Source organism: Rhineura floridana, chromosome 2 (assembly GCF_030035675.1).
Source record: "Rhineura floridana isolate rRhiFlo1 chromosome 2, rRhiFlo1.hap2, whole genome shotgun sequence".
NCBI lineage: Eukaryota > Metazoa > Chordata > Lepidosauria > Squamata > Rhineuridae > Rhineura > Rhineura floridana.
In genome coordinates, this window is record NC_084481.1 from 135,222,547 (window position 1) to 135,249,540 (window position 26,994).

Here is a 26,994-nt window from a genome sequence, read left to right on the forward strand (position 1 = left end):
CCTCACCTGCCTGAACTCAATGCCAAAACTGGCCATCACCACACCACTCCCCTAAAAGCCAAGCAAATTGTCCCCACAGTATAAAGTAGGCAAAAAGTGAAGGGCTCCTAAAAGTGGGGCCCAACAAAAAAATACCTTGGCCCCACTGGTAACTGGCAAAGCCCATACTGCCAAAGGGAGGGAGGGTTGGCGGGTGTGAATGAACATGAGGACAAGAGTTAGGGAGGCAGAGCGGTATTAAATACTAACGCTTCCCTCCCCCCCCACTGAGGCATGATGTGGCCTCACCCTACTCCCTCACCCAATTGGGAGTAGACCTTCCGAGCCTTTTCTACCCATAAGGGCTGAAGGCAAACCCGCCCCCTCCCTAAGGTGGGAACGCCATTAGAGTATAAATCTGGAGCCACTTTTTCCCTATAAGATCTGTGCATTTTCACAGATGTGTCCCTTTTTTACTGTTTGACAACTGGACTTCTACTTTGATTTCATGAGTTCCTCTAGAGATAAAATACATAGAATGTAAAAGTTTTCATTGCTTTTCTTTTTTTAAAAAATCAGGCAAAGACAGAGAGACTGACCAATAGGAATTTGATTCAGTAAGTGAGCCCATTGTTCTCACAATTATCCAATTTGTTCTAAGTCTCAAGTTCTGCCATGCCACCTTGCACTTCAATTTACATCTCAGCTTAAAGGTTGGATAACTGAAAAATACTTATCAGCAGAATAGCCCCGCAAAGTAGCAGCTGCCTTGCTAGCTGGAGATGAAGTGTTCTAGGTATTCTTGCAGATGGTTTGAGATTTCTGGCAAGTCTCTAAAGGCTGTGCTGGCACTGCCCTCTTCACAGCCAATGTTGTCACTGCCTTGTTTACTTTCATATCAAGACACAAACTGCAGGAGATCACTTTAACACTTATTATTTTTAAGCATATGGCTTTATTATATTAACCCCAAAGCTCATTTGTTTTATTGCTCCCCCCCAGTTACTTCTGCCAAACCACAGAATGAAACAAAACAAAACATTACATTTCAGGGAATATTAACCACCCTCAATTGAGCTAGTGTAACACAGTAACCAAGAGGAAGCATTTGGTTCAGATTGTTTCTCTGCCAGGAAAGTCTGTACTTTACGGTATTAACCTTCATCAGAAGTAGAACATAATAATACTGACCTACCTTTATATAAGGCTATAAGGATCACTAAAAGAGTGCATGAAAAGTTGCTTTGAACACTTCATAGTGGTATATAAATTATTAATCTCTAATGAGCTTGTAAAATATGCTTAAAATATTAAAACATTAAATTTTAAAAATACTATTGATATTTAAGTATGCATTATCTTGTTTCTAGAGTTAGCAACACCTAAAGTTAGTAATCTTGAATAAGCTGTGTTTATCCTAACAGACAAATTTGGGACAGTAGATGGCAACAGATCTCCTGATCTGCAAGTTTCTGTTAGGCAACTGAATATAACCTGCAGATAAGCTGTTCAGCGTATGGGTACAATCAATGCTGTCATTTGCATTAGGAGGCCCTGCACCTCCTGTTGCAATGTGGTTTATCCTGTAGCAATGCCCATGTAGTTCTACATTCATAGAACATCAGACTCTCACATTTCACACCCATGCAGAAAATCAGTGTTTGTAGTAGCAGAAAGGTATTTCTTTTGGAATATTACGAGAAAGGTAGCGAGCTTCTGCACTGCTGCTATTGCTCGCAGCAGGTCATTGTTAAACAATCAGCTGACATAGACCTGAGAACCAATTTTCAACTAGTCGTGGGTATTGTCTGTGTACACTTATATAGTCCTAAGGTTGCTGTTTTAATGATGTCTTTTAATTGTATTTTTATTGATGTTTTTTAATTGTATTTTAATTGTATTTGTATGATATGCTGGTCACTTGACCATAATAAATCAAAACCACAAAACCACTATTTCTTTTGGAAAAAATGACATATTGGTTTGAGCCTACATGAGTCCATGATAGAGTAACAGTCATTTTCAAATGGGCTATTCAATTACTGGGTTTTTCAATTAGGAGATTAGCAACAGCAGACAAATTTCCCTGAAAATTCAAATTCTGCCCAGAGGCAGTCCAGGAAAGCTCAAAACAATAAAATTACAGAAAAATAATTTAATGTAGTACTCTTAAGATATTTCAGACATCAGTTAAAACTAGCAGTATGTAGTAAGGTGCATGGGAAATCCCAACAGGACTATCTATTGTGCCACATGAACTAACTATGCGCCCTTGAACACTCCATAGACTTCTTTGCAATGTGCAAGGTTCTATGCCTAGCTTGCAGGGATTCCTTATTCATTCATTCATTCATTCATTCATTCATTCATTCATAAAATTATTTATCTGCAGCCATTTTGGGCACAGTATACCCAGAAATTCTGACTCACAGAAATTACAATGATCTACAGTAACCAAAACTAACAAAGACAGTAACTAACAATGACTAAAAAGGCTAGTTAAAACAATAACGATCAGCAGAAGACTATTGTTTGCCAAGTAATCTGATGGGGAAAGGGTACCCAGATAGCAGAAGTCTTGAGCTTTGCTGGTATTTAAAGGCACACATTGCACAGGCATTATGGGAATGCACAGCAAGCAGTCAGTAATATCCCCACAGCATTAATGTCAAACCACCAACATCAAATCAGGTTGCTCCCTGAAATCTAGCCTTCTCTTTCAGTACAATTGCACTGAACCATTTTTAGATACCCATCTCATCAGAGAAAACTTTTCCTCTGACCTTTTTTAGGTATGCTGCCATTATTAACATTACATATTCTCAGTGGCTGGGTACCCAACAGCTTCTTATTACAGCTAATTGGCTTTACTTGCCTCATCAAACTCCCCCCCCCCAAAAAAACCCCTCAGGTCAGGCATTTTCCCCACTTTCTACAACCAAAATAAACTGGTTCAAAAAACAAAGTTTTTCAGGATAACTAATTAGACTTAAGAGATACTCTTTATGGGAATGGAATATATGAAGCAATAAATAGCTTTTTCTGGGTATTAAACACCAGATTTCCTGACTATCACAAAATCCATTGAGTGCACACTAGTATTATGGATATGACTGTGGCTAATAATTCAAAAGAAAATTTAATTCACTAAACCAGTTCATTAACATCTGTATGATACTCGTTAAAAAGATTCCTCATGGGATGAAGTATGGTTTTTCCCCCTAGGTTCTTTGAAATATAGTTTTGATATAGGTTCAGTTTTGCTCATTGCCCATTGTTAGAATACTTAACCAGTTTCTTTGTAGTAACAGACTGTGAACAAGCCTTGTGCGACATGCTCAGGGCCGGCTCCAGGAATCCCGGGGCCCTTGGGCATCAGCTTGCCATGGCCCCTGGGATGTGTGTGCGCACATGCGTGCATTGCACATGCACACATGCATGCCCCCCACCCCCACCTACCTTTCTGCTGTCTTTTACCATTGCCCTTAATGAAGATGGCGGCAGCGGTTTCCCTAACGGGATGACACCTCCACTGCCGTCTTTGTTGATAGCACGTGTGTGTGCTACGCGCGTGCATCTCTACCATCAACTAAGATGGCGGCAGGGGCTTCAGTACCTTAGGGAAACTGCAGCCGCCATCTTTGTTAAGGGCAATGGAAAAGATAGCAGAAAGGTAGGTGGAGGTAGGTGGGGTGTGGGGAGCCTGCGGATCGCAGAAGGGGAGCAGAGGGGCAGCTGAGAGGCCCCCTGTAGCTCCAGGGGCTGTCGGGCAGGTGCCCAACCTGGCTGCCCTTTAGAACCGGTCCTGCACATGCTCCCTTGTCACCTCCCTTTTTTTTTGCACACCATAATAGAACACTTTCTGTGCTTGTTAGATCACAGCTATAATTGTTTCTTTTCCTTCTTACTATGACATTCTATTATTTTATGCTGTATTCTTATTATTTTATTGTATTTGTAGTTTAGTTTTTTATTGCATTTTAATGTTTTTCCATCTATATTTTTGGTTGCCTTTAAATGTTTTAAATTAAAATTTGAGGTTTTTAAATGTATCAAAATAAAGACATTACAAATAAGGCATGTCTACTAACAACAGAGAGCCCCTCAAAGTATATATATATAATGAGTTCTGCTACAGATAATAGTCCTGGGTGGAGTTTCAGCAGCCTCCACATAGGTCCTGAATTCCAAGTTCTGGAATACTCTCTAAAGATCCTGTCCTGTTGAATTTAAACTAGAAATACTGGGCACTGTCAGAGGCAGGATTCTGGATTAGGCAAATCATGGTTCTGACACACTAAGACTGTGTTTATACAAATCAAGAAATGATTTGTAAGGAAATGAGAGCTTGTTAAGTTGTGACACACATGTATAAACGGGAAGAAGTACAGTTAAATAAGGGGCAGAAGCTCATGAAGAATAAAATTATAATCATTAATACTGTCAGAACCTGGATCCCAGATAGCACTTCTGCATTATTTTACATGACAGCATCTACGTTATTAACACATTACCTCCATCACAACTGGGCAAACAACCCAGCAGAGGGTCATTGAACACAGTGAATTCTCCAAATGGCTCCCAATTACAGAAACACCTGTGCTCATAATTTTATACTAATCCAATGGAAAATGCAGCTTTCAGCATTACGAATCTACATAATTTCTCATTTATTACCTGTAGTCTGTTAGCTCATTGTTGCAGATTTTATTGTACTTAAAGGACATAAGTTCAAGGAGAGCTGAAAGGACATACTGAAAGCCCTTCTACACTTTTAGTTATCACTGTCCAACCCTTCTGTAATTCCCATTTCAAGATTATACCCAGAAGAACATATGATGCTGACATAAAAGAAAGGGCATTTTAAAGATATATGCAAACATTTACAAAAGCTAACTCCCTAGCTCAAAGGTGTATGCTGCTACTGATAATGTATGACACATCCTTTGAACACAGTGACTGCCGACAAGCAACAGCTGTGTGTGAAGAAGACACTGACAATAGTCAAGTAATTGCTTCATAAGATTATCTGTGGGGATTTTTACTGTAACAGGGTGGGTGTTCCCACACCTGTCCATAGCTTCTGTCATTTCTTAGCTTTGTGGCTGAAATATAATAGGGAAATATTCAGTGGAGGAAGGAAAACACAACAAACACAGCTTCTTTTTTTCATTTTTGCAGCCATATTAGCAGAGCTTGGAAGATTACTTTTAAAAAGTAATAAATTACAGTTACAATCACTTGGCCCAAAAAAGTAGTAATTACCATTGCAATTACAATTTCTCTGAAAGTAACTGATTACTTTACTTTTTCTCAAAAGTAATCACTACAATTACATTTCAGTTACTTTTTTTAAAAAACTCCTACAAGGTGCTGGCCTTGGCTGCTGCACATCTAAGAAGCCTAAAACAATATTAAAAATAAACACACACACACAGGGGGTAGTAGAATAAAAAAATTATCCATAAGATTAACATAATGGCATAACAGAATCTCACATCCCCCCAAGCAATGAAGATACCCCAACTCTTGAAATCAAATTTTACACTTGAAATGCTTTTATAATATGTTTCTGTTATGTCTCAAAAGAACAAGATGCTCAAAGAGCATGTCAGACAAGGAATGTGTTTTACAGTCATTACGTTGCCACCAGTACTGAACAGGCGTTCTACTGTGGCGCTTGAAGGCATGCCTGTGTTGTGCTGCAAAAAACACCGCAGCACACGTGGAAAGCCATGGAGTGATGACACTTCCCTGCTGGGAGACCTCAGGTACCTCACCAGTTCCTCCTCAGCAGTGTCCACTGCTGACTTCTTGCCCTGGGGCAGAAAGTTAAAGAAGTCATCTTCTAAGTCATCTCCTTCCTGGTCTTTATCTGAAGACTGATCACTGTCCTCATTAGGTACACCCATCTTTATTTCAGCTTTCAACAAGGCTTCCATTGTGTATCTAAGAAAGCGAGAGGATATGTTAACACATATATGTTAGGAAACCATCATCTGCTCTTCATTTCCTGATGCTTGTCATGTCCCCTGGTTCAGGGTCCAGCCTGAGCCTGTGGATGATGACATGGAAGGTAGGAAGGTGACCAAGTCACCACACTCATGGGGCAGCACAGCAGACCCTTAAGGATTACCTGCAGCAACCCAAGGTTGTGATGAGGAGCCCCAGGAAGAAAAGGCCCAGCCCCTGCCTACCACCTTAAGCCCTCTGATGCCTCCCTTGAGACAACATTTCCCTTGGAGGAATCCACCCAAAGGGCTTCCCTAATGTTCTTACTTGTTGGTATGGGTGGTGGCCTGACACGATTCCAGCCGATCTAGTTTGAAGCGAGGGTGTACGCAGGCTGCCAGAAGAAGCAGATCCCTGCCAGATCCCCACCTCTCAAGGGTTGTTTGCTGCTGCTTCAGCATTTTGGGAGGAGGGGTGTCATGCATTGGTTCAGGAAGGCCACGTCTCCTTGCCTTTATTGCTTCTTCAATTGCTCTCAGCTTCTCAGGGTGTGCCCTCTGAGGAAGAAGAACAAAGCATGAATCCAAGAAAAAATGGAAGAGGAACTTCACAATTTAAACATAAATAGACAATGGACACTCTTTGAGGACCAGCATGACAAAGGCTTACCTCAAAATGGTTCTTCACATTGGATGAGGGGGAAACAGCTGATCTCAGATTTTTGATCCTTGGAAGGCAGTAATTGCATCGTACAACAACATTTTTCCCACTCTGGCTCACAAATGTACAAGCTTTCTCAAAGCCAAACCATGGTACTTGCTGTTCTGCAGATGTGGCTGTGGGCAACTGGCACTGCTTCATGCCCTCCTCCTCCTTGTGCACAGGGCCTGTGTCCAGTTCTGGTCTCTGCACTTCAAGAAGGATGCAGACAAACTGGAACAGGTTCAAAAGAGGGCAACAAGGATGATCAGGGGACTGGAAACAACGCCCTATGAGGAGAGACTGAAGGAACTGGGCATATTTAACCTGGAGAAGAGAAGACTGAGGGGAGATATGATAGCACTCTTCAAGTATTTGAAAGGTTGCCACACAGAGGAGGGCCGGGATCTCTTCTCAATGATCCCAGAGTGCAGGACACAGAATAATAGGCTCAAGTTGCAAGAAGCCAGATTTTGACTGGACATCAGGAAAAGCTTCCTAACTGTTAGAGCCATACAACAATGGAACTAATTACTAGAGAGGTAGTGGGATCTCCGACACTGGAGGCATTCAAGAGGCAGCTGGACAGCCATCTGTCGGGAATGCTTTGATTTGGATTCCTGCATTGAGCAGGGGGTTGGACTTGATGGCCTTATAGGCCCCTTCCAACTCTACTATTCTATGATTCTATGAAAATATTTATATAAGCATGACTATCAAATATGTTTATATAACCTGTAAAGATATTTATAGTGCAATCCTATGTTTGTTTACTCAGAAGCAAGTCCCAATGTATTCAATGGGGCTTACTCAACCAGGGAAAACTGCAGCCTCAAGTGATAAGGAACTTGTTCTTTTAACAAGTCCTTTAAGTTGAGAGCTTATCCCAGTCTGCGTCTGTGTTGAAATTGCTTTTTAATATGTTTTTAAACTTTTTCTTAAAAAAAATGTTTTTAAAGCTTTTAAAAATGTTTTTAAGGATGTTTTGTTTTAATATATTTTAAAGTCTGTTTTTATGATTTTTAAAGTGTTTTTAGTGCTTTTGTTTGCTGCCCTGGGCTCCTACTGGGAGGAAGGGTGGGATATAAATAAAATAATAAAAATAAATAAATAAACTTCATTCATTTTTTAAAAAAATGAGTATTAGTTTCCTACATAATAAAAACTGTGATAAACCCTGCCTAATTTCTTTAAAAATAGGGTTGGAGGGAGAGAGATTTACAACACAAACACAAGTCTGCACTTTACTCACAATCATGAAAGGGCGGGGTTGCAGCCAGAGCTTTGAAAAGTTACTTTAAACTACAACTCCCATTAGCCCCAGCCAGCATGGCCACTGGATTGGGCTGATGGGAATTGTAGCTAGAGCATGATCTGTTTAAAAAAAAGTTGTGCAGGGGGGGTTACGTTTTGGTGTATATCTCGGGAATTAGACCACCTAGAAAAAATTTTTTAAAATTGAAGCGGAGAGTCCAGAGAGTAAGGGGTGGTAGCCAGAGAGCCGGAGCCCCCCCCCAAAACCAGAGACTCCAGCCAAAAACACACACTCCGGGGCACACACACACACACACAAATCATCATCACTCACCTCCACAACTCTTCGCCATTCTGCCTTCCTTGCCCTGGCTTTTTCCTCCGGCGTCCATTTTTTCCTCTCAGAGTCAGACGCTAGCAGGCTCCCCCTGCCTATTCATCTCTTCTATCGTGCCTCCTAACACAGATCACGAGGGAAGAGACAGTCTGCGCAGAGGTCCAATCAGTGTGAGGCACATGTCTTGTGTTAACCAATCACAGCCAGGAGCTGACTTCCCCTTGTTCCCGCCCCCAAGTAACGTCCAACCTAACGTGGAAATGTTAAAGTTGAAGCTGAAAAGTAGGGAAATTACTATTCGTTCAGTTACTTGCCAAATGTAATGGAATTACCCACTCGTTATTTAAAATTGTAACGAATTAAAAGTAACTCGTTAAAAATAATGAGTTACTTCCAAGCTCTGCATATTAGTATGCAAAACCCATGAGTTGAAAGGAGCAAGGTTAACAAGTTCACTGATAACCTAAGAAGAAAATAAGTCTCATTAACTTGCATTTGCTTTGCTATGCATCTTGATTTTATCCCTGCTGGATTTTGAAGGGGAGGCAAATGTTCTTCTGTCATGTAACTGTGCTTCTTTAAAGCCAATTTAGCTAATGATTCAAGCACTTTTCTAAGGACAGTGCCATCTGTGATAATACAATGCAACGAGAAGGGTGGGCTGGTTGACTCTGAAATATGTTAGCTTCATCAGTGCTACCAACTCAGGCTGCACTCCCTTGGTGAATGTTACAAACGGCAAATGAGAATGGTGTCATGGTGCAGAGCCAGACAGATACAAGAGGTTCCTGTTCAGAAGAGACTGAGAAGGCCACAGAGCCGAACACTCATGAGAAACTCAAGCCTGTGCTCTTATGGAAATCAGTTACACTTCTGTAGATTCCTTTACAAAGGAAGAGACAGCTAAGGATGGAGGAGATATTTATTAGGTTCACATTTTAATGTGACACTATCCAGTCTTCCTTGGAAATTTGCGCATCTCTGAATTTTATGATGCAGTTCTCCAAACAGGAAAAAATGTGAATAATAATGTATATACTAGGGAAAATAATGTACAAAAATGCATTATATTAAGAAAAAATTGCAAGAATGTGTATATTAGATAAAAGTGTGTACAAAATATGCATACTAGGATTAACATACGTGAAGGGACAGAACTTTACTCTTATTATGGGAATAATTGTGTGTCTTGCTGCATCTTTTATGGGGATGTATATCGTTACTTGTTTGTTCATCAGGCATTATAGGGTTTACTTGGGAGTCCTTGAGGCACAACTACCAAGGCTGGGGAAATGGCACTGCATATGTGAGAAAAGTCACATCTCATTTTGGGGGATTCATGACTTCCTGTGACCTACTGGGGTGGGGCAAATGATTAAGGGGAGTCTATATCAAAGAGTAGAAATCCTGGAGGCAATCAGATCAAGGAGATCTCAGGTGACATGCAGACGTTTGCTGAGCTTAGAAGAAAGGCTTCTTGGAACAAGGGGCTACTTGTATGCAAGGAATCCTACTGAGAGCCTGGTGAGTTTAGAGACTGTTTTAGACTCTGAGTGTAATCAGTTTTAATTTATTTTTGTTCCAAAGGGATATTCTGGGTTTCTGTAATTTTTGGGCATTGCATTTCTTTCTCTATAACATTTGCATCTCTTAAACACCACATTTTTTATGTCTTAGTAAATTATTTGTTTAATAAACTCTGTGTGACCACATGTTATTCTAATCACATTCATGCCTTATGCAGTACTATCTTGTGAAGCCTTGGACAGATTCCAGGAAAGTTTGGAGGCTGTTTGACAAGGGCAGCCTTATGGAAAAATAAACGCCTTGCCTGGTGGCAGCATGTACCTCAAACGGGGAGAGGGAGGGTGCAAGAGAGGGAAACACTCTGCTGTAGCAATGCCAGGTCTTCAGCAAATGGCCGGAGACTCCGGCCCCGCCCTTGCTTTTCTCATGCTTAATGACACCACTAGGGCCCGTCCCCATTTTCTCAGGTTTTTGGATGGTTCCGACCTGGCAACCCTACTCTCCTGTGGTCAGATCTTCCTTCCCTAGGTGAACAGGAAGCCAGAGTGGCTGAGTGGTGGCCATCACAGTATACATGAAAATGCTTACACATTGTTGTGTGGATTTTTTTTAATGACAAGCTGTGGAAATGGGGCAAGCTGAACTGAAGATTCAGAAAATGAGAAACTGAAAAAAACCAAAACTGACAGATTAATTCATTCCTACTATCACCCCTCTCGAAGATTCACCCTCCCCAACTACTAATATTGCTTCCATTCGAATGTCCTATACTATAACCACAAAGCTTACTTATTCAGATTGCCCCAGAAGAAGGAAAACTCCTTTTGAAACAGATTGGGCTTTAATAAATTCAGGCTCTTGAAAAGTCATTTTTCACTTGCTTTCTTGTCACACATAGTGCTTTCCCTCTTTGCTCCTCTCTTCCAGAATCTTCAGATACTTCTACTCCTTTCCTGAATTCTTTGCAGCTTCTCTTATCCTGTATTCATCACTGTGCCAAGTGGTCAAGCAAGACACACTGCTTGGTATCATCATAGTCATTTATATTTTTATTCCATCCATCTCAGGGTGGCATACATGGCATTCTTCCCCATTTTATTCTCATAGTAGCTCTATACATTATGTAAGTATGAGAGATGATGACTGGCCAGATCTTCCTGGTCTAACCCTTTATCCACCATACTAATCTGGGTTAGTCCAATATAAAATCCCCAGTGTTTGAAACAATGGTTCCTCTTAGAGTAAAATTATGCAGACTAACTCTGCCCATTACAAAAGGTACACACTGTCAAATTATTTCTATTCTTCATGCTTTCCTAATACAAGGTAACTCCAGTAAGTAATCCCTGCGCATAGATGACATGGATATAGCTGTGCTGCATGAATCATCCACTTATGTGATATGATTCTAAGAGACCCAGGAATGCAATATCAGATTCTAGAGAATATCTGATCAACAATTCCTTCAGTGCCATTGTATCTGTATCCACTTAAAGGACTCCTTTTATTCCTAAGTGCTTGTCACAGTACTGGTATAATACATGTTCAACAGGCACACTGTAAATAAATAGATTTTCACAAAGGCATTTTTTGACTGTGATCCTAAGTACATGTACTACAGAATAAGCCTAATTCAACTTAATAGGACTTACCTCTGAATAAATTGTTAGAATTTTAGTATTTGTTTGTTTATTATTTGAACTGTGGAACGATCTCCCAGAGGAGATACGCCTGGCGCCAATGTTACTATCTTTTCGGCGCCAGGTTAAAACTTTTCTCTTCACCCAGGCTTTTTAACATCTTTAGTATGCGCTGACATTGTTTTTAACTTTTTAACATTTTAAACTTTTAATCTGTTTTATATTGTTACATGTTTATTGTATTTTTTTGATGTTTCTTGTCTTGTGAACCACCCAGAGAGCTTCGGCTATGGGGCGGTCTATAAGTTTAATGAAATAAATAAATAAATAAATAAATTTATATCCTGTCCTTCCTCCCAGTAGGAGCCCAAGGCAGCAAAGTAGGAGCCCAAGGTGGCACATTAGAATTGTGCTGCACATTTCCTTATTATAATTATCCATGATTGCCCAATATTTGGGGAATGGAAAATGAAATAATAAGATAATGTATATCATTCAGACCACCTGCATGTGTCTTTCCATTAAAGAACAGATTCTTACACAAACACTGTGTGCTGTGTAGGTATAATAAAACATTGTCATTGCCACTAGCTACAATAAAAGCCCAGTAATTTCCTGAAGCTTGAAAAATATAGATAGGGGGGAAAAGTAAAATAGAGCACAGGAATTATCAAAAGGCTTTTTTGTAATGTTTTTCACTGGGCTTATAAATCTGATCAGATTTGTCACCTAATATGTCAGCCAGTCTGATGATTTATTATACAGCTAAGAAACTTCCTATTATCCTAGTGACTTTTGCACCATTAAGTGTTTGCCCTCTTTCCATTTTAATCAGATTTTCAGGGCTTTGTAAATTTTCTTTTGAAATCATGGTGTGATGAAAAAAATCCAAAATAGCAGCAACAAGAAAAAGTATCATCCAAAGTACTTTGCTTTGTGGCTGTTTCTAGTTTCAAAAATGCAGAAAATAGTGATGTAGTGTAATGTGGTATACATGCTCCAATATCAATGTTTTAGAGGACTATTTTTCAAAGCAAGTGAAATGTACTATACTTCCAGAAATGACAAAATATTAATCCCACTGATGTCTGATGGGTTGAAAGCAGCTGATATCAATGGAAAAGATATGAAGAGTTATAGGCAGCTTTGTATCAGTTTCACAAAGGCAGCTATTGGGAATTAGAAATCCTTATCTCTCTTCATATTGTAAAGATTTTAGCAGAAAGACTATCAACTTCAGTTGCCCTTCCACAAGGTGTGTACCTTGCTTCTCATGTACACAGCATCATAATTTGACTATATATGTGTAGGATCTATTTTGTAAATTGTATCAGACACAAAAGTGGGGATCATGGATCTATGTGTTATCTCTCACATAATGAGCAATCAAAGAGTATTTATTTGTAGCATATCCATGAGCTCCTTGAAATACAGTATTTGTGATATTCAGAACTCTCAAAAAAATGCATCTACCATATGTGGGTCTGTTAAATAAAACTTGGCTATGGTACCACTACAGATATCTATATATCTATATATATATTCACTAATAGGCAAAAAACCTTGCGGTTTAAGAATGTACCTATAGCCCACAGATATTTCTATCAAACTTTAAAAAGCAGGGAAATTGGGCAGCTATAGTGAATGCACCAGGGGAGCAGGAGACCTGAACTCCTCTCTGAGATATTGGACTGCCCTACAAATTGGTCAAAATGCAGACACCATTTGGGTTGGTCTTTCACAGTCCAATCCACTTCCTGTGTAGCTTGGAAGAATTTGGTAACATGTGCCTCTGAGCATATGGTGAGTGGTGGCAACACCTGCCATCTCCAAAGACAGAAAATTATATTTTTGTATGTTTGCTGGTGTTCTTCTTACTTTGCTTCTTTTCTGTGTTATTAATGTTTCTACAGAGAATCTACACTAGAAAATTTTATTTCCCTCATTATTCATCCCAGAAATCTCTGTCAAATTTATTTTTATTCATTTCAAAGCCTTTTTATTGGTCAGTGTCATATGATGACATATGATGACAGCCTTTTGTGTTTCAATTTGGAGGTTATGTTCTATTTCTATTTTGGGTTCATTAACAGTGGAATTTGGACCTGTAGTTTGATGAAAAATCAGACTGATTCCAATATGTTGCTACTTCAGCAATGACTCTAGCTGTTAGAAAAAAGAGGATGCATATTTTCAGCCTGGTATGTTTAAACCACTTCATTTAAGGCAAGGTAGGCACAGTCAATTAAAAACATAGAGCACACCTAGCATTTTGCTAGAATATATTTCACCTACCACTGTTTTATTTTGTGCAAATTGAGACACTCCTGAGGTCCACTGGAGACTATTCTGGAGAAGTCAGTGCCATTATTATGTTCGGAGTTTTTTTAGTGTACATTTTGCAAAGTGTTGCTGTACTTCACATATTCACAAAAATAGAAACAAAAGAAAATTATTTCCTATAGGAAACTTCACCAAAATTGCAAAGGAAATCAGACATATTCAAAGTGACCATCTGAACTATATCAACTGTCTTAATAATGTTGCTTCTTCCCTGCTAAAGGAAAGATTTTGCAGCAGCACTAGCAATTAGTTAAGAAAATATGTAGCTGCCTGCTACATAATAAATGCGTGTCTGGTTTGGCTCTAACTTATAATGAGAGCAGCAGTAGGCTTAGGTGCTAAGAGAGAAGCTAAAATCACCATGTACATTCCATTGTCAAGGGGACACATCTCTTGAAGTCTTAATGTACGGTATTTCCGGCAAAAGCCCAGCTACAACGTAACAGTTTAAGGAGGAGAGGTCACATGGATTTTAAAGCTAGCAACCTCTGACAATTGTAACAACCTTACTGGCCTCCTTGAAGCATCATTTCCTTGTGCTTAGTAAATTGTAACCTTACTTTGTACTTCAGATCAAGCAAAACCTCCTCTGATGTATCTGCACACTTTATTTTTTAAAAAAACAACTCATTTTCTCATTAACACAGGAAAAATCTGCAAGGAATATAAAGCGGCAATAGCTTTAATATGGTTGCATTGTACTTTGCGTGACAATACTAAAATTAGGGTAAACTTCAGATGATACATTTTCTGTCCTTCATTTCACTTTCACATAAGAGAGGTGTGTTTTCCCTTCAGGGTGAAATACCAAATGAGAAGATGCTAATGAAGTTCCATGGAGCTGCACTGCTCAACTGCACACCTTGTTTATAAAAGCCTGCATTTGTCAGCTCCCAAAGTCAGGTAATGTGAGGATAAGACTCACATTCCATTCTCAAATGTGGACAAACAGTAATGTTGTGAGGTAAAGTTTCACTGTAATGATGTTTTAATGATTTGAAGATGTGGTGATCAGACAAGAAATATGTATTTTTCTAGCTCCACCACACCTCTCATCTCTCTAGCTAAACCAGAATCATGGTCATGTCAGACATCGTCAGCTGTGGATAAGCAGGCACAAAAATATGGGGAAAATTCTAGGACAATCTAGAATTCTAAGGACAACGTTATACCTTAATCGCTATCATTCCTGTAAAGACTTTCCAACAATAAACCATGATTAATCCCTCCATTCAGACCCAAGGTATTACCGTTTTCTCACGTTCATATATTTTTTAAAAAAGCCAGCCCCACAGTGTCAAGTCCTGCCTTATCAACACATTTATAAAAGCATTTACAGACCTAAATCTTCATATTTAGGCCATTAATACAGAAAGGGCAATTTCGGTTATAACGTCTTCAAGCTTGCAGAGCCTGTTCTGGAAATGCTGAGAGAAGAATCCGGGCATCCTGCTCAGTGATCAACATCTGCATCTTCAAACTGCCCAGCAACTGCTGGTGCTGTGTCCACCTCCATTCCATCTTCAAAGTTTCTGACAGAATCTTCTGTCCGTACCCCGGCCATGTGGTACTGAGTGCTGATTGACTGGGCCAGCATGCCCTCCAGTCTCTCCAATGTAGCCTGACCCTCAGCAGTTAAACGTGATAAGCCTTCTTTGTAGGTGTAGAATGAAGGGATGTCACCTTGGCCCATCTCATGGGCTTCCACATCGTATTCCTCGCTGTCATAATTGTTGTCAGAGTCTTCATCTTCAGGGTCAGGATGCAGGGCCTGGCATTCACACATCGCAGAGAACATCGCTTCCAAGGCAGATTTGTCTCTGGGTACAAATCTGAATTCTGAAATGGGCTCAAGCTCATCATCGCTGCCTTCTTCTTCTTTCTCCTCCTCCTCTTCTCCCATGCAAGATTCTTTTGATTCTTCTGCTTCAAACTTTACATTTACCATGATGTACAAATGCTCCCACGGATAGGCACTCAGGTCCCTGGAGATGGCATGCAAGCTTATGACGGGATAGTCCAATGAGAACCCAAGGCCCGAAGTCTCTATCCATGACAGACGGCCTCAAAAATCATAGTCTGTACAGGGGGGGGGGAAGGAATCATGCCATCTCGCCTTCATCAGTTTGATAATACTCTCGTCGTAGACAAAGAAGCCGCTGATAGACACAGAGAATGGCAATCCTGTAGCTCCCCTGAAGTACTCCAACTCCCAGATAAGAAATATGTATGATAATCATGGCCTATTCCTATGATCGTCTGCAACAGCAAATTTGGAGTAAAGACTGCTGTGCTAATTTGTGTTGTCGAGTTGGGTTACTATCATAAGCTAGAAGGCATTGTTCCAAACCAGCAGCATATATGTACACTACAGCCGCAGAGCTTGGAAAAGTTACTTTTTTGAACTACAACTCCCATCAGCCCCAGCCAGCACCATGCTGGCTGGAGCTGATGGGAGTTGTAGTTCAAAAAGGTAACTTTTCCAAGCTCTGACTACAGGCAATAATCACTTCAACAGATAGTCATGGCACAAAAAAGCCTCAATATAACACATATGGGAATAGGAGTGGAATGTGGCAAAGGCAAAATAGGACAAGACTCACATTCTATTTTCAAGTTTGGACAAACAATGTTGTTATGAGGTAAAGTTTCATTGTAAGAAGGTTTTAATAATTTAAATTAAATAGAATGTAAATAGTTAACTGTAAGCCAAAGAATAACCTTGTATTTTGTCCCTTTCTAGAGCCAGAGGGAAGATACAAAGTATACAGGGTCTTCTTGCAATGGGTCAAGGAAAATTGTCACAGTTGCTCCCTGTTCTTATGAAGATGGCAGTGCACAGGCTGGCTTTTGGCTTTTAATACAGAGCAGTAGCATTCAGCAGTGGTCGGTAAATGATTGGTCATTTGGTGGGCATTCCATTCAGGTTTGCTGGTCCATAATTATAGGCCAATTAGGGTTTGGAATTCCATGAAAAATAATTGATTGGCTGGAGGATCCTGGCTGAAGGGCATATAAGGCTAAGTTCAGCACTGTTGGCAGGTCAGTTGCACAGTCTTGGTGAATAGTAAAGAAATTCGGTGAGAGACTTAAGAGGCAGAAGAAAGAATGGAGAGAAAAGAGCCAACAATAACAGCATAGACTGGTGGTTGAAGAGCCCTGAGAAGTCTTTCTGGAAGTTGCAGTCTCCAGAGGCAAGAGCTAAGGAGGCTTGGAAGAAAAGAGTGTGAAACTCCTATAGCAGCCTCTAGGGCACCTGAGACCAGATTGACAGCAGGCAAAAGCTGACCAGAATGAAGACTTCTAGTAAAGACCTCAGTAAATCTGGAAAGGTAACTGAGAGGAGGGAACACTGACTAGAGGGAAGACTCTACTCAGAGCCTTCTTGATAAGCCTTTGAGTTAACTGGGGGGTAGAGTTAGGAACAGGCTAAGGCTATTGGCCAAGGTTGGGGAAAGGAACTAGTTTCTAGAACAAGTAGCTAACTATCTTCTTAAAGCAATAATAATACCATTGAGTCATAATAACGTCTTATATCTAAAAATAAACCAACAGCTTTGCTGTACTGCTGAGTAAGTATCTCTGCCTTGTTTTGTTTCATGCCTACAACTACTGTATCTGAAAGAAGATAAAATGTAAATAAAAGTGTTTGAAATAATTGGGGGCAGTGGAAATAGAAAGGGATAAATGAAGCAGGTATTTATTTTAATTTAGTTTTAAGGGTTGACAACTGATGGGATAAAAAAACAACACCTGGTTTTCCCCAAGATTTGGAAGGACCCTGGCCTTTGAGGATGGGCTCAGAGTATCTTAAGAAGGGATCAGCAGGAGAGACTGTGGGCCCTTCACTCTCTAAATACTGAAGTGGCAGAGAAAGGGCTACTGGGATGCACCAACTGGGAAGGGCAAATGGAGTTTGGGGCCTGATCCTGTATCTGCTGTGAAACCTCAATAAACTGTTACTAGCTGCACTTGGCTTGTCTGGTCCTCATTTGGAGGCTTGATTTGACTCTTCCTCTCCCCCCAGAGATCATGGACTCTGATGCCCTTAATGGGCTGTTTCCCAGGAGAGCTCCATAGTCCCAGGTAGTGAAGGTGCTGAAATTTGAAATGGGAAGGGTTTTGAAGGCAACTTAACAAGTTTTTTCAGGCATTGCTATTCTCCAGTACTCCAGGTATCCCTTTCATTTCCTAAAGTCTGCATCTGTGTTAGAATTGCTTGTTAATATGTTTTTATATGTTTTTAACCCTTTTAAAAAGATGTTTTTAAAGCTTTTAAAAATGTTTTTAATGTTGTTTTGTTTTAATGTATTTTAAGGTCTGTTTTTATGATGTTTTAAAGTGTTTTTAGTGTTTCTGTTAGCTGCCCTGGGCTCCTGCTGGGAAGAAGGTGTTGGATGTTGGATCTGGCGCAAGCAGATGCCCAGGATGCAGAACAGTATAGTGACAGGCTAGATGCCAGTTGAAGCAATGAGCCAGACAAGTAATAAGTTTTAAGAGTCACTTTACTGACAATATATCACAGCTCTCTCTGTACAAACTCCTCGACCCCCACACCGACTGGCCAGATCTGCTAAGTCTTATAGATAAGGCCAGCTGGTTGCCTTGGATACTTGTCCTTGAGATCTGCACGGACTCTGTGCTTCTTGGCCTTGTAACTCTGCTGTGGAAAAATACATTCAGGCACTCTTTCTTTGCCAACACCCCCCACCTATTTTTCCATAGCATAAACCTTTATCATTTACATTACATCTTTCATGTTTCTTCCAACTTTTGTTATCACAATTACAGTTACATTTCTTGCAGTCAGTTAAGTTACGTTTCTCCACATGATACATTTCTTTTCTTCAGTTTACATCAGCATCATTTGTAATACAGTTACTCCATTGCAATCTCAGCATCATTTTTATTACATTTATTTCAGCAATTATTTTTCATGATTCCCATCATCCCACTTTTTCCAGTTACTGAAGTCTATATGCTTAATGGAATTTATCTTAAATCTAACAGGTGGAATACTTTTGGTTGTTCTCTCTGATCTGTGTGGTTGTATTTCTGCCCTAGTGTCTGTGTCTGTGTCAGGCGATTCCTCAGTTTCTCTCTCAGAGCTAGAACTTGATTCACTACTGCTGCCTGTTTCTTCTTGTTTTATTGGTACTGTATCTGCCTGTTCTTGTTCATTACTAACTTCAGTGTTTCCCAACTCCACATATGTTTTCTCTTCCCAATCCTGCTCTATTGCTTGCACGCTTCTGCTTAACACCACAGACCTTTGTTTTGGCATCCAAATTCTGTAATACGTGTTTTCAAAACCCAGCATGTACCCTTTGTCTGCTCTCCTTTGCAGCTTCCCTGTCCTTTTATTTTTGGGAACATGTACCCAGCATTCTGCTCCAAACCTAATCAAATGTTTTAATCTGGGTTTTCTGTCATACAATTTCTGATAAGGAGACATTCCAGTGGCCTTATGGAATATTCTGTTTTGAATGTAAGCTGAATACAGAACACACTCTCCCCAGAAACCTTGTGTTAAAGAGGAGTCACACAGCATTGATCTTATTGAGTCCTGAAGCAACCTGTTCCAGCGTTCAGCTAACCCGTTCTGATAAGGACTATAAGGGGCTGTTAACTCCTGTTTTATCCCTCTTTTATCCAAGTATTCAGTAAAAGAGTGTCCTGAAAACTCTCCTCCTTGATCTGATCTTATTCTCTGTATTTTGACACCAAACTGCACTTCAATTTTTGTAATAAATCTTTTCAGTTTCTCTGCAGCTTCACTTTTAGCTTTTAGTAAATAAACAGTGCAGAATTTTGAAAAATCATCAACTATTGTCAGGAAATATCTTGCACCCCCCTGAGTAGGTTAAAATGGCCCCACTAAGTCCACGTGTATTAATTGATAAGGTGCATTTGTACTGGGCATGGCTTCTTTGTTCTTAGCAGCCACAACTGCCTTAGTTTGTTTACACACGTGGCAGTCTACATATTTTTCACAGTTTCTCAATGTCACATCATTACTGTTCTCTGTTGTTTTCACCACATTTTCATATCCTATATGGCCTAGTTTTCTGTGCCATAAATGAACACAATTATTATGGGGTTTCTCATTAGCACACATGAGTACATGATTTGTTTGTTTCACGTGTAAGAAGAACAATGAGTTCCTTACTATTCCTTTCATGAATATTTTTTCACCTCTCATAATATGCACTGAACCCCTTTTGAACATTACATTGAACCCCATTTCATTGAGTTTCGACACAGCCATAATGTTGCATTCAATATCAGGAACAAACAGCACATCAGTCATAATGGTATTGAAACCTGCTAATTTCACTGTACCCCTACTTTTGATCTGTTTCTTAGATCCATCAGCCATTATTACATGATCCTCTACGTCACAAAATGTATGAAACATGGATTTATCTTTGATTATACTATTTGTTGCCCCACTGTCAATTGCCCATAAATCATCACAGTTATTTCCCTGCTCATTGTTAATACATTGCTTATTCTTACTAGCATAGATCACCTGTACACATGGTTTTCTTCCTCTTTCTCTTCTTCTTGCTTCACAATTCCTTTGAAGATGTTGCTTGGAACCACAAAAATAACATGCCTTTTGTCCATACAGTCTCTCTTGCGCTGCTTTGTTGTTCTGCTTTTCCACGTGTTTAGACTCAGTCCTTTCTTGCTTTGCCATTTCTTGCCTCCTTTGAAATTCTTGTAAAAGTTTGCCTTCTATATAATCCATATTGAGATTTGCATCGTCCATTGCTTCCAAAGAGCTCACCAGACTATCATAACTTGAATCTAGTGAAGCTAATGTGATATACACTTTTTGCGTTTGAGAATGTTCAATTTCACGTTCTGACAACTCAGTAAACAGTCTGTTTATTTCCACCAAATGCTCTGACATGGTTGTATCTCCAGATAAGCGCATCTGATACAATCTTCTGGCAAGATATATTTTAGAACTGGCAGTCTTTTTCACATGAATATTTCTTAAAGTTTCCCAGGTTTCCTTAGCTGTTGTTGCATCACGCACATGCAGTAATTGAGAATCATCAATAGCAAGAACAATTAACGCCTTTGCCCTCTCATCCAGCCTTCTCCAATCTGCTGGAATAGGCACCCCAGCGGGTGGGTCTTCTGTGATAGCTTTCCACAGGTCTTCTTTCACTAGAAAAGCCTGCATTCTCTGTTTCCAAGTGCCATAATGTTTCCCTGTCAGCCTTTCCAAGGGAATCCCGGCCAATAACATAATAGACATACTTTCACTTTTCACAGTTCACCGCCTTTGTAATTAGAGCTTCTCACCTCTGTCCTTCAGTCAGTTTTTCCCACGGCTCTCTCACAGCTTTCAGCTCAGCTTTCGGTTTCTCTGTCTTTCTGCTTTTTTACTCGCTGGTCTGCAGTTCTGGCTTTTCTCTGCCGCTTTTCTGCAATCCTCCGTTCCAGGTAACCATCAGCACCAGGTAACCATCCTCTGCTACCACTTGTTGGATGTTGGATCTGGCGCAAGCAAATGCCCAGGATGCAGAACAGTATAGTGACAGGCTAGATGCCAGTTGAAGCAATGAGCCAGACAAGTAATAAGTTTTAAGAGTCACTTTACTGACAATATATCACAGCTCTCTCTGTACAAACTCCTCGACCCCCACACCGACTGGCCAGATCTGCTAAGTCTTATAGATAAGGCCAGCTGGTTGCCTTGGATACTTGTCCTTGAGATCTGCACAGACTCTGTGCTTCTTGGCCTTGTAACTCTGCTGTGGAAAAATACATTCAGGCACTCTTTCTTTGCCAACAGAAGGCTGGGATGTAAATCAAATAAATAAATAAATAAAATAAAAACCTATCTGGTGATGTTATTGAAGCTGGCAGGCTTCATTACTCCTGGAATACTAAAATAAATGTGCTGCAGACATAAAAGTATCTGGGACATGTTATTTTTCAAGGTGCCTGAGTAAGTATGGTCCCAGGCTATGGTCTGAAGGCACATGAGGCCAGCACCCTTCTGAAGCTTAGCAGGGTTAGGTCTGCTCAGTGCCTGGATGGAAGACCACCTTGGAACCATATGTAAGTCACCTTGGGTTTCTGTCATTAAAGGAAAGGTGGAGTATAAATGTAATAAATAAATAAGTAGGAATGTAAGGTGTCCTGACTTCATGTCCGAAGACTCCAGCACACATGACAATATCTCAGGCACCAGGAATCTTGGGATATGTGGTTTAGGAATGTCATACACCCTGGAAAACTACATTTCACAGGGCCTCGGGGCCTGGGATACTGCAAGCTCATGCTTGTTATAGTCTGGCCTTTTAGGGAAACCCATTTATCCCATTATAGCTCTTTACTTATCTGTGTTTCCTCTCTTCCTTGTTCCTGACAGCACATTATTACCTAAACACCTTAGCTATAACAGCCACAAATTCCTATACCTCTCATTATTTTCACATTAGAAAGTGATTCAGTTGGGAGAGAAATGATAAGGCTATACTCGGCAGAAGGAGACAGACAAAACACTGTGGTCTGGAACATAAACTACCTTTCCACATCTATATTTACATTTCATACTGGGCTGGCTAGCCAGCACTCTCATCCATGCTGGTGTACATTATAGACAACTCAGCATTATGGGGCAACACCAAGGAACTGAAATTATTGAATTTACTCAGCAAATGTGCTTCAAAGAATAATACACTTGGATCCTGTATTTCAGAAAGTTAGATGCACTGAAGTCTACTGAAAGGAATAGGATATGATAGTTCTCTGGTATCCAAAGTATAATGCAACTAGTTATAAGCTTGCAAAGGCTTTGGACTTACATTTCTCAAGCAGATCCTACTAGGCCATTCAGTAAAACATGTTTGAAACTGGGGGGACTTTAAAAAGTAGGCATATTTTTGGATGCTTGCATACATTCACCCATATGCCCATTCCAACCTTTTTTCACATTACTGTAATTTTTTAAAAAAGAAAATCGACACAAAAGTTCATTTAAATGTATATTTTCTTATAATAGTTGTTTCTAAATGTATTTACTCTCAAAACACACATATTTAAAACATATTTCAATAAGCTGATAACTGCAATGAAAAATCCAGTGGATAGTTAAGCTGCAGTCCATATATTAATCTGAGAAATACAGATCAGGTCATACCAGAATTTGTGAAGAATAAGTTTCTTGAGTATCCTTACAACACATTTACATAGTATGAAGAGCTGTTGTTCAAAGGATGAAAAGCCAAACAAACCCCAATAGGGCATGGCCAAGGCTCTAGATGTGTTTAAGATGCTAATTGGATCTCAGTCTTGATGTTTACTAAATAATGTGAAATAGGCATAGTTTTCTCTGTAATATTTCTCAGGTATTTGTTTAGTGTAGAAATCCTTCTTTTGAATAACAGTCATTTAACATCTTTAACTGGATACTTACTGTATTTTTAATGTGAAAGGCACTCCTTCCTATAGAGGGGTTTTTTGCCCTTTACAGTCCAGTATTTATTATACAGCCACAAGAGTGGCTGTACACTATACCCAGCGTGGATTTCTCACATTCCGCAATGTTAAATTAAAAATACCCCAATGCCATTCTGATGCTTCCCATAAGCTCATTGCAAAACAAAACCTTACAAAGCCTATAGTCCTGAACTCAGAAACCTTGCTTAACAACCCTCTAAATTTTCATAGCGATACAAAAAACAGTGAGAGAGAGAATTGAGAGTTCAAACACTAAAAAGAGAGGAAAAAAACCCAGTCATCTTTTGGACTTTTTTCTGTCAGAGTTCTCATAATCTGTTGAAATTCATTAAAAATCAGCCATGTTCACAGAGTACCTGTAACACTATGACTGCCCCATACTCTGACCTTCATCTTTTGCAGTTTAAAAGTTTTTAAAAAATGCCTGGCTGATTTTTAATTAAGACATTTTGCATTGAACTGAATGATAGTGTTGGGCATGCTCAGTAAGGACCAACTGTCAGTGTTCTAAAAGTCAGACTCATAACTGCGGGGCTTGCCTAATCATGGGCCACACCCACACCAGACTTTGATTTCACTTGAGACAGTCATGGCTTACCCCAAAGAATCCTGGGAAGTGTAGTTTGTGAAGGGTGCTGAGAAGAGACTCTTCTTCCCCTGACACAGCTCCAGTGGCCAGACTGGTTTAACAGTTAGCCACTCTGATTGAAGGTCTGTGAGGGGAACAGGGTGTCTCCTAGCAACTCTCAGCATCTTTCACTAACTACACTTCCCAGGAATCTTTGAGAGAAGCCATAACTGTCCAAAGTGAAATAAAGGCCTGGTGTGGATGTGGCCAGGGACAGCTTTAGTTTAAATTTGAGTGGGAGGCTACATGTGCCTGCTGCAGAATAAAAAGGTGGGGGAAATGCTGAAAAGCAATGATACTGTTCACAATGTTTTCCTTTTGGAAAGGAAAGGGGCTTCCCCTCTGCCAAGTGCCTACCCACCCAATCTCCTCCCCTACCCCTCCTCCTACACTCCCTGCCCCTCTCCCACATCAGTGTTGGACTTCGACCTGGGAGACCAGGTTCAAATCCCCACAAAACCAAGAAGCTCACTGGGTGACCTTGGGCCAGTCACTGCCTCTCAGCCTCAGAGGAAGGCAATGGTAAACCACCTCTGAATACCGTTTACCACGAAAACTCTATCCATAGGGTCGCCATAAGTTGGGATCGACTTGAAGGCAGTCCATTTCCATTTTCAAACATGATTGCACAGAAATAAATCCCATTGAACTCAAAAAGTATGATCAAACCCACCCACCCACCTATCCCCTCCCTCTTGCCCCTTACCTCCCCCTTCCTTTGCCCCTCCCTCCCCCTTCCCTTCCAATCCCCTCATTCCCCTCCCTCCCCCTCCCCCTCCCCCATGGTCAGTTTTACCTATCCTAACCATGATTGCATAGGAGTACATCCCATTGAGCTCAATAAGCATGCAAATGATCAGGCCTGCCTTTCCTCTCCTTTCCCTCTCCTCTGTCTCCCTTCCACTTTCCCTCCCCTCTTCCTTCTTCCTCCTTTCCTGCCCACTCCAGCCCTCCCTCCCTCCTCTCGGTACATTTTACCTATCCTAAGCATTATAGGTAGAAACAGAAAGTTCCAATTGAACTCAAAAACCATGCAAATGATCAAACACACCCTCCCTTCTCATATTTCCTATCACCTCCCTCTTGCCCCTTCCCTCCCTCTTCCTTTGCCCCTCCCTCCTCCTGCCCTTCTAATCCCCTCATTCCCCTTCCCCCTCCTCCACTCTCCTTCCTCCTTCCCATGATCAGTTTTACCTAAGCATGATTGCATGGGAGTATATCCCATTGAATGCTAGAAGCATGCAAATGATCAAACCTGCCCTCCCCTCCCCATTCCTTGGCCCTCTCCAATCTGTTCCTTCCATTTCCTCCTCCCTCTCCCCCTCCCCCCTGGTCAGTTTTACCTATCCTAAGCATGATTGCACGGGAGTAAATCCCACTGAATTCAAAAAGCATGCAAATGATCAAACCTGTCCTTCTCCTCCTATCCCCCTCCTGCCTGCTCCCATCCCCTCCTCCCCCCTCCCCTCCCTCCTCCTCCCCCCTCCCTCCCTCCTCCTCCCCCCTCCCCTCCCTCCTCCTCCCCCCTCCCCTCCCTCCTCCTCCCCCCCTCCCCATGCCCTGTGGTCGTTTCACCTAACCTAAGCATGATTGCAGGGGAGTAAATCACACTGAACTCAATAAGCATGCAAATGATCAATCCATTCTCAGCAAACTTGCACAGGATCCCATTTCCTACCCACGGATTAAAAAGCAAGGAAATTCACTAATAGGCAAAAAAAAAACCCTTGTGGTTTAAGAACATACCTATAGCCCACATATATTTCTATCAAACTTTAAAAAGGAGGGATATTGGGCAGCTATAGTGAATGCACCAGGGGAGCAGGAGAGCTGAACTCCTCTCTGAGATATTGGACTGCCCCACAAATTTGTTAAAATGCAAACACCATTTGGGTTGGTCTTTCACAGTCCAATCCACTTCCTGTGTAGCTTGGAAGAATTTGGTAACATGTGCCTCTGAGCGTATGGTGAGTGGTAGCAACACCTGCAATCAGCCCAAATAATAGAAAGAAGACATGTGCTGTGCTGATCTTGTTTTAGCAGGGAGGAAGCAACATTATTAAGACAGTTGATATAGTTCAGATGGTCACTTTAAATATGTCTGATTTACTTTGCAATTTTAGTGAAGTTTCCTATAGGAAATGATTTTCTTTTGTTTCTATTTCTGTGAATATGTGAAGTATAGCAACACTTTGCAAAATTTACACTATAAAGACTCCAAACATAACTGTGGAATACTAGCAGTGACTATTCTGCAGAATAATCTCCAGTGGACATCAGGAGTGTCTCCATTTGCACAAGATAAAACTGTGAGTGGTGAAATATATTCTAGCAAAATTCTAGGAGTGCTCTATGTTTTTAATTGACCATGCCCACCATGCCTTAAATGAAGTGGTTTAAACATAGGCTGAAAACATGCATACTCTTTTTCCAACAGCTAAAGTCATTGCTGAAGTAGTAATCAGTCTGATTTTACATCAAACTGCAGTTTCAGATTCCACTGTTAATGAACCCAAAATAGAAATAGAACATAACCTCCAATTTGAAACACAAAAGAGCTGTCTTCACCATCATATGACATTGACCAATAAAAAGGCTTTGAAATTAATCAAAATAAATTTGACATAAATTTCTAGGATGAATAATGACAGAAATAAATTTTTTTAGATTAGATTCTTGTACAAACATTAGTAACACAGGAAAGAAGTAAAGTAAGAAGAACACCAACAAACATACAAAAATATGGAGATGGTAGGTGTTACCACCACTCACCATATGCTCAGAGGCACATGTTACCAAATTCTACAAAGGAAGTGGCAGAGCTTGGAAGTAACTCATTATTTTTAATGAGTTACTTGTAATTAGTTACAATTTTAAATAACGAGTGGGTAATTCCATTACATTTGGCAAGTAACGGAACGACTAGTAATTTCCCTACTTTTCAGCTGCAACTTTAACATTTCCACGTTAGGATGGACGTTACTTGGGGGCGGGAACAAGGGGAAGTCAGCTCCTGGCTGTGATTGGTTAACACAAGACGTGCCTCACACTGATTGGACCTCTGCGCAGACTCTCTCTTCCCTCGTGATCTGTGTTAGGAGGCATGAGGGAAGAGGTGAATAGGCAGGGCCTGCTAGCATCTGAGAGGA

The 26,994-nt window shown here is 40.5% G+C and overlaps 2 protein-coding genes across 5 annotated transcripts in view; both read right to left on the minus strand.

Moving 5' to 3' along the window:
• The window catches only part of LUZP2 (leucine zipper protein 2), a 592,171-nt gene that overhangs the window by 53,038 nt on the left and 512,139 nt on the right, over positions 1–26,994 (minus strand). The window lies entirely within an intron of this gene.
• LOC133376085 (methylosome subunit pICln-like) overlaps positions 14,773–26,994 on the minus strand; it is a 37,589-nt gene continuing 25,367 nt past the window's right edge. Inside the window, exon 2 of the mRNA XM_061607492.1 lies at positions 14,773–15,795. Within this exon, the coding sequence (XP_061463476.1) occupies positions 15,185–15,795 (611 nt within the window). The 3' untranslated portion in view covers positions 14,773–15,184. The remainder of the gene's footprint in view (positions 15,796–26,994) is intronic.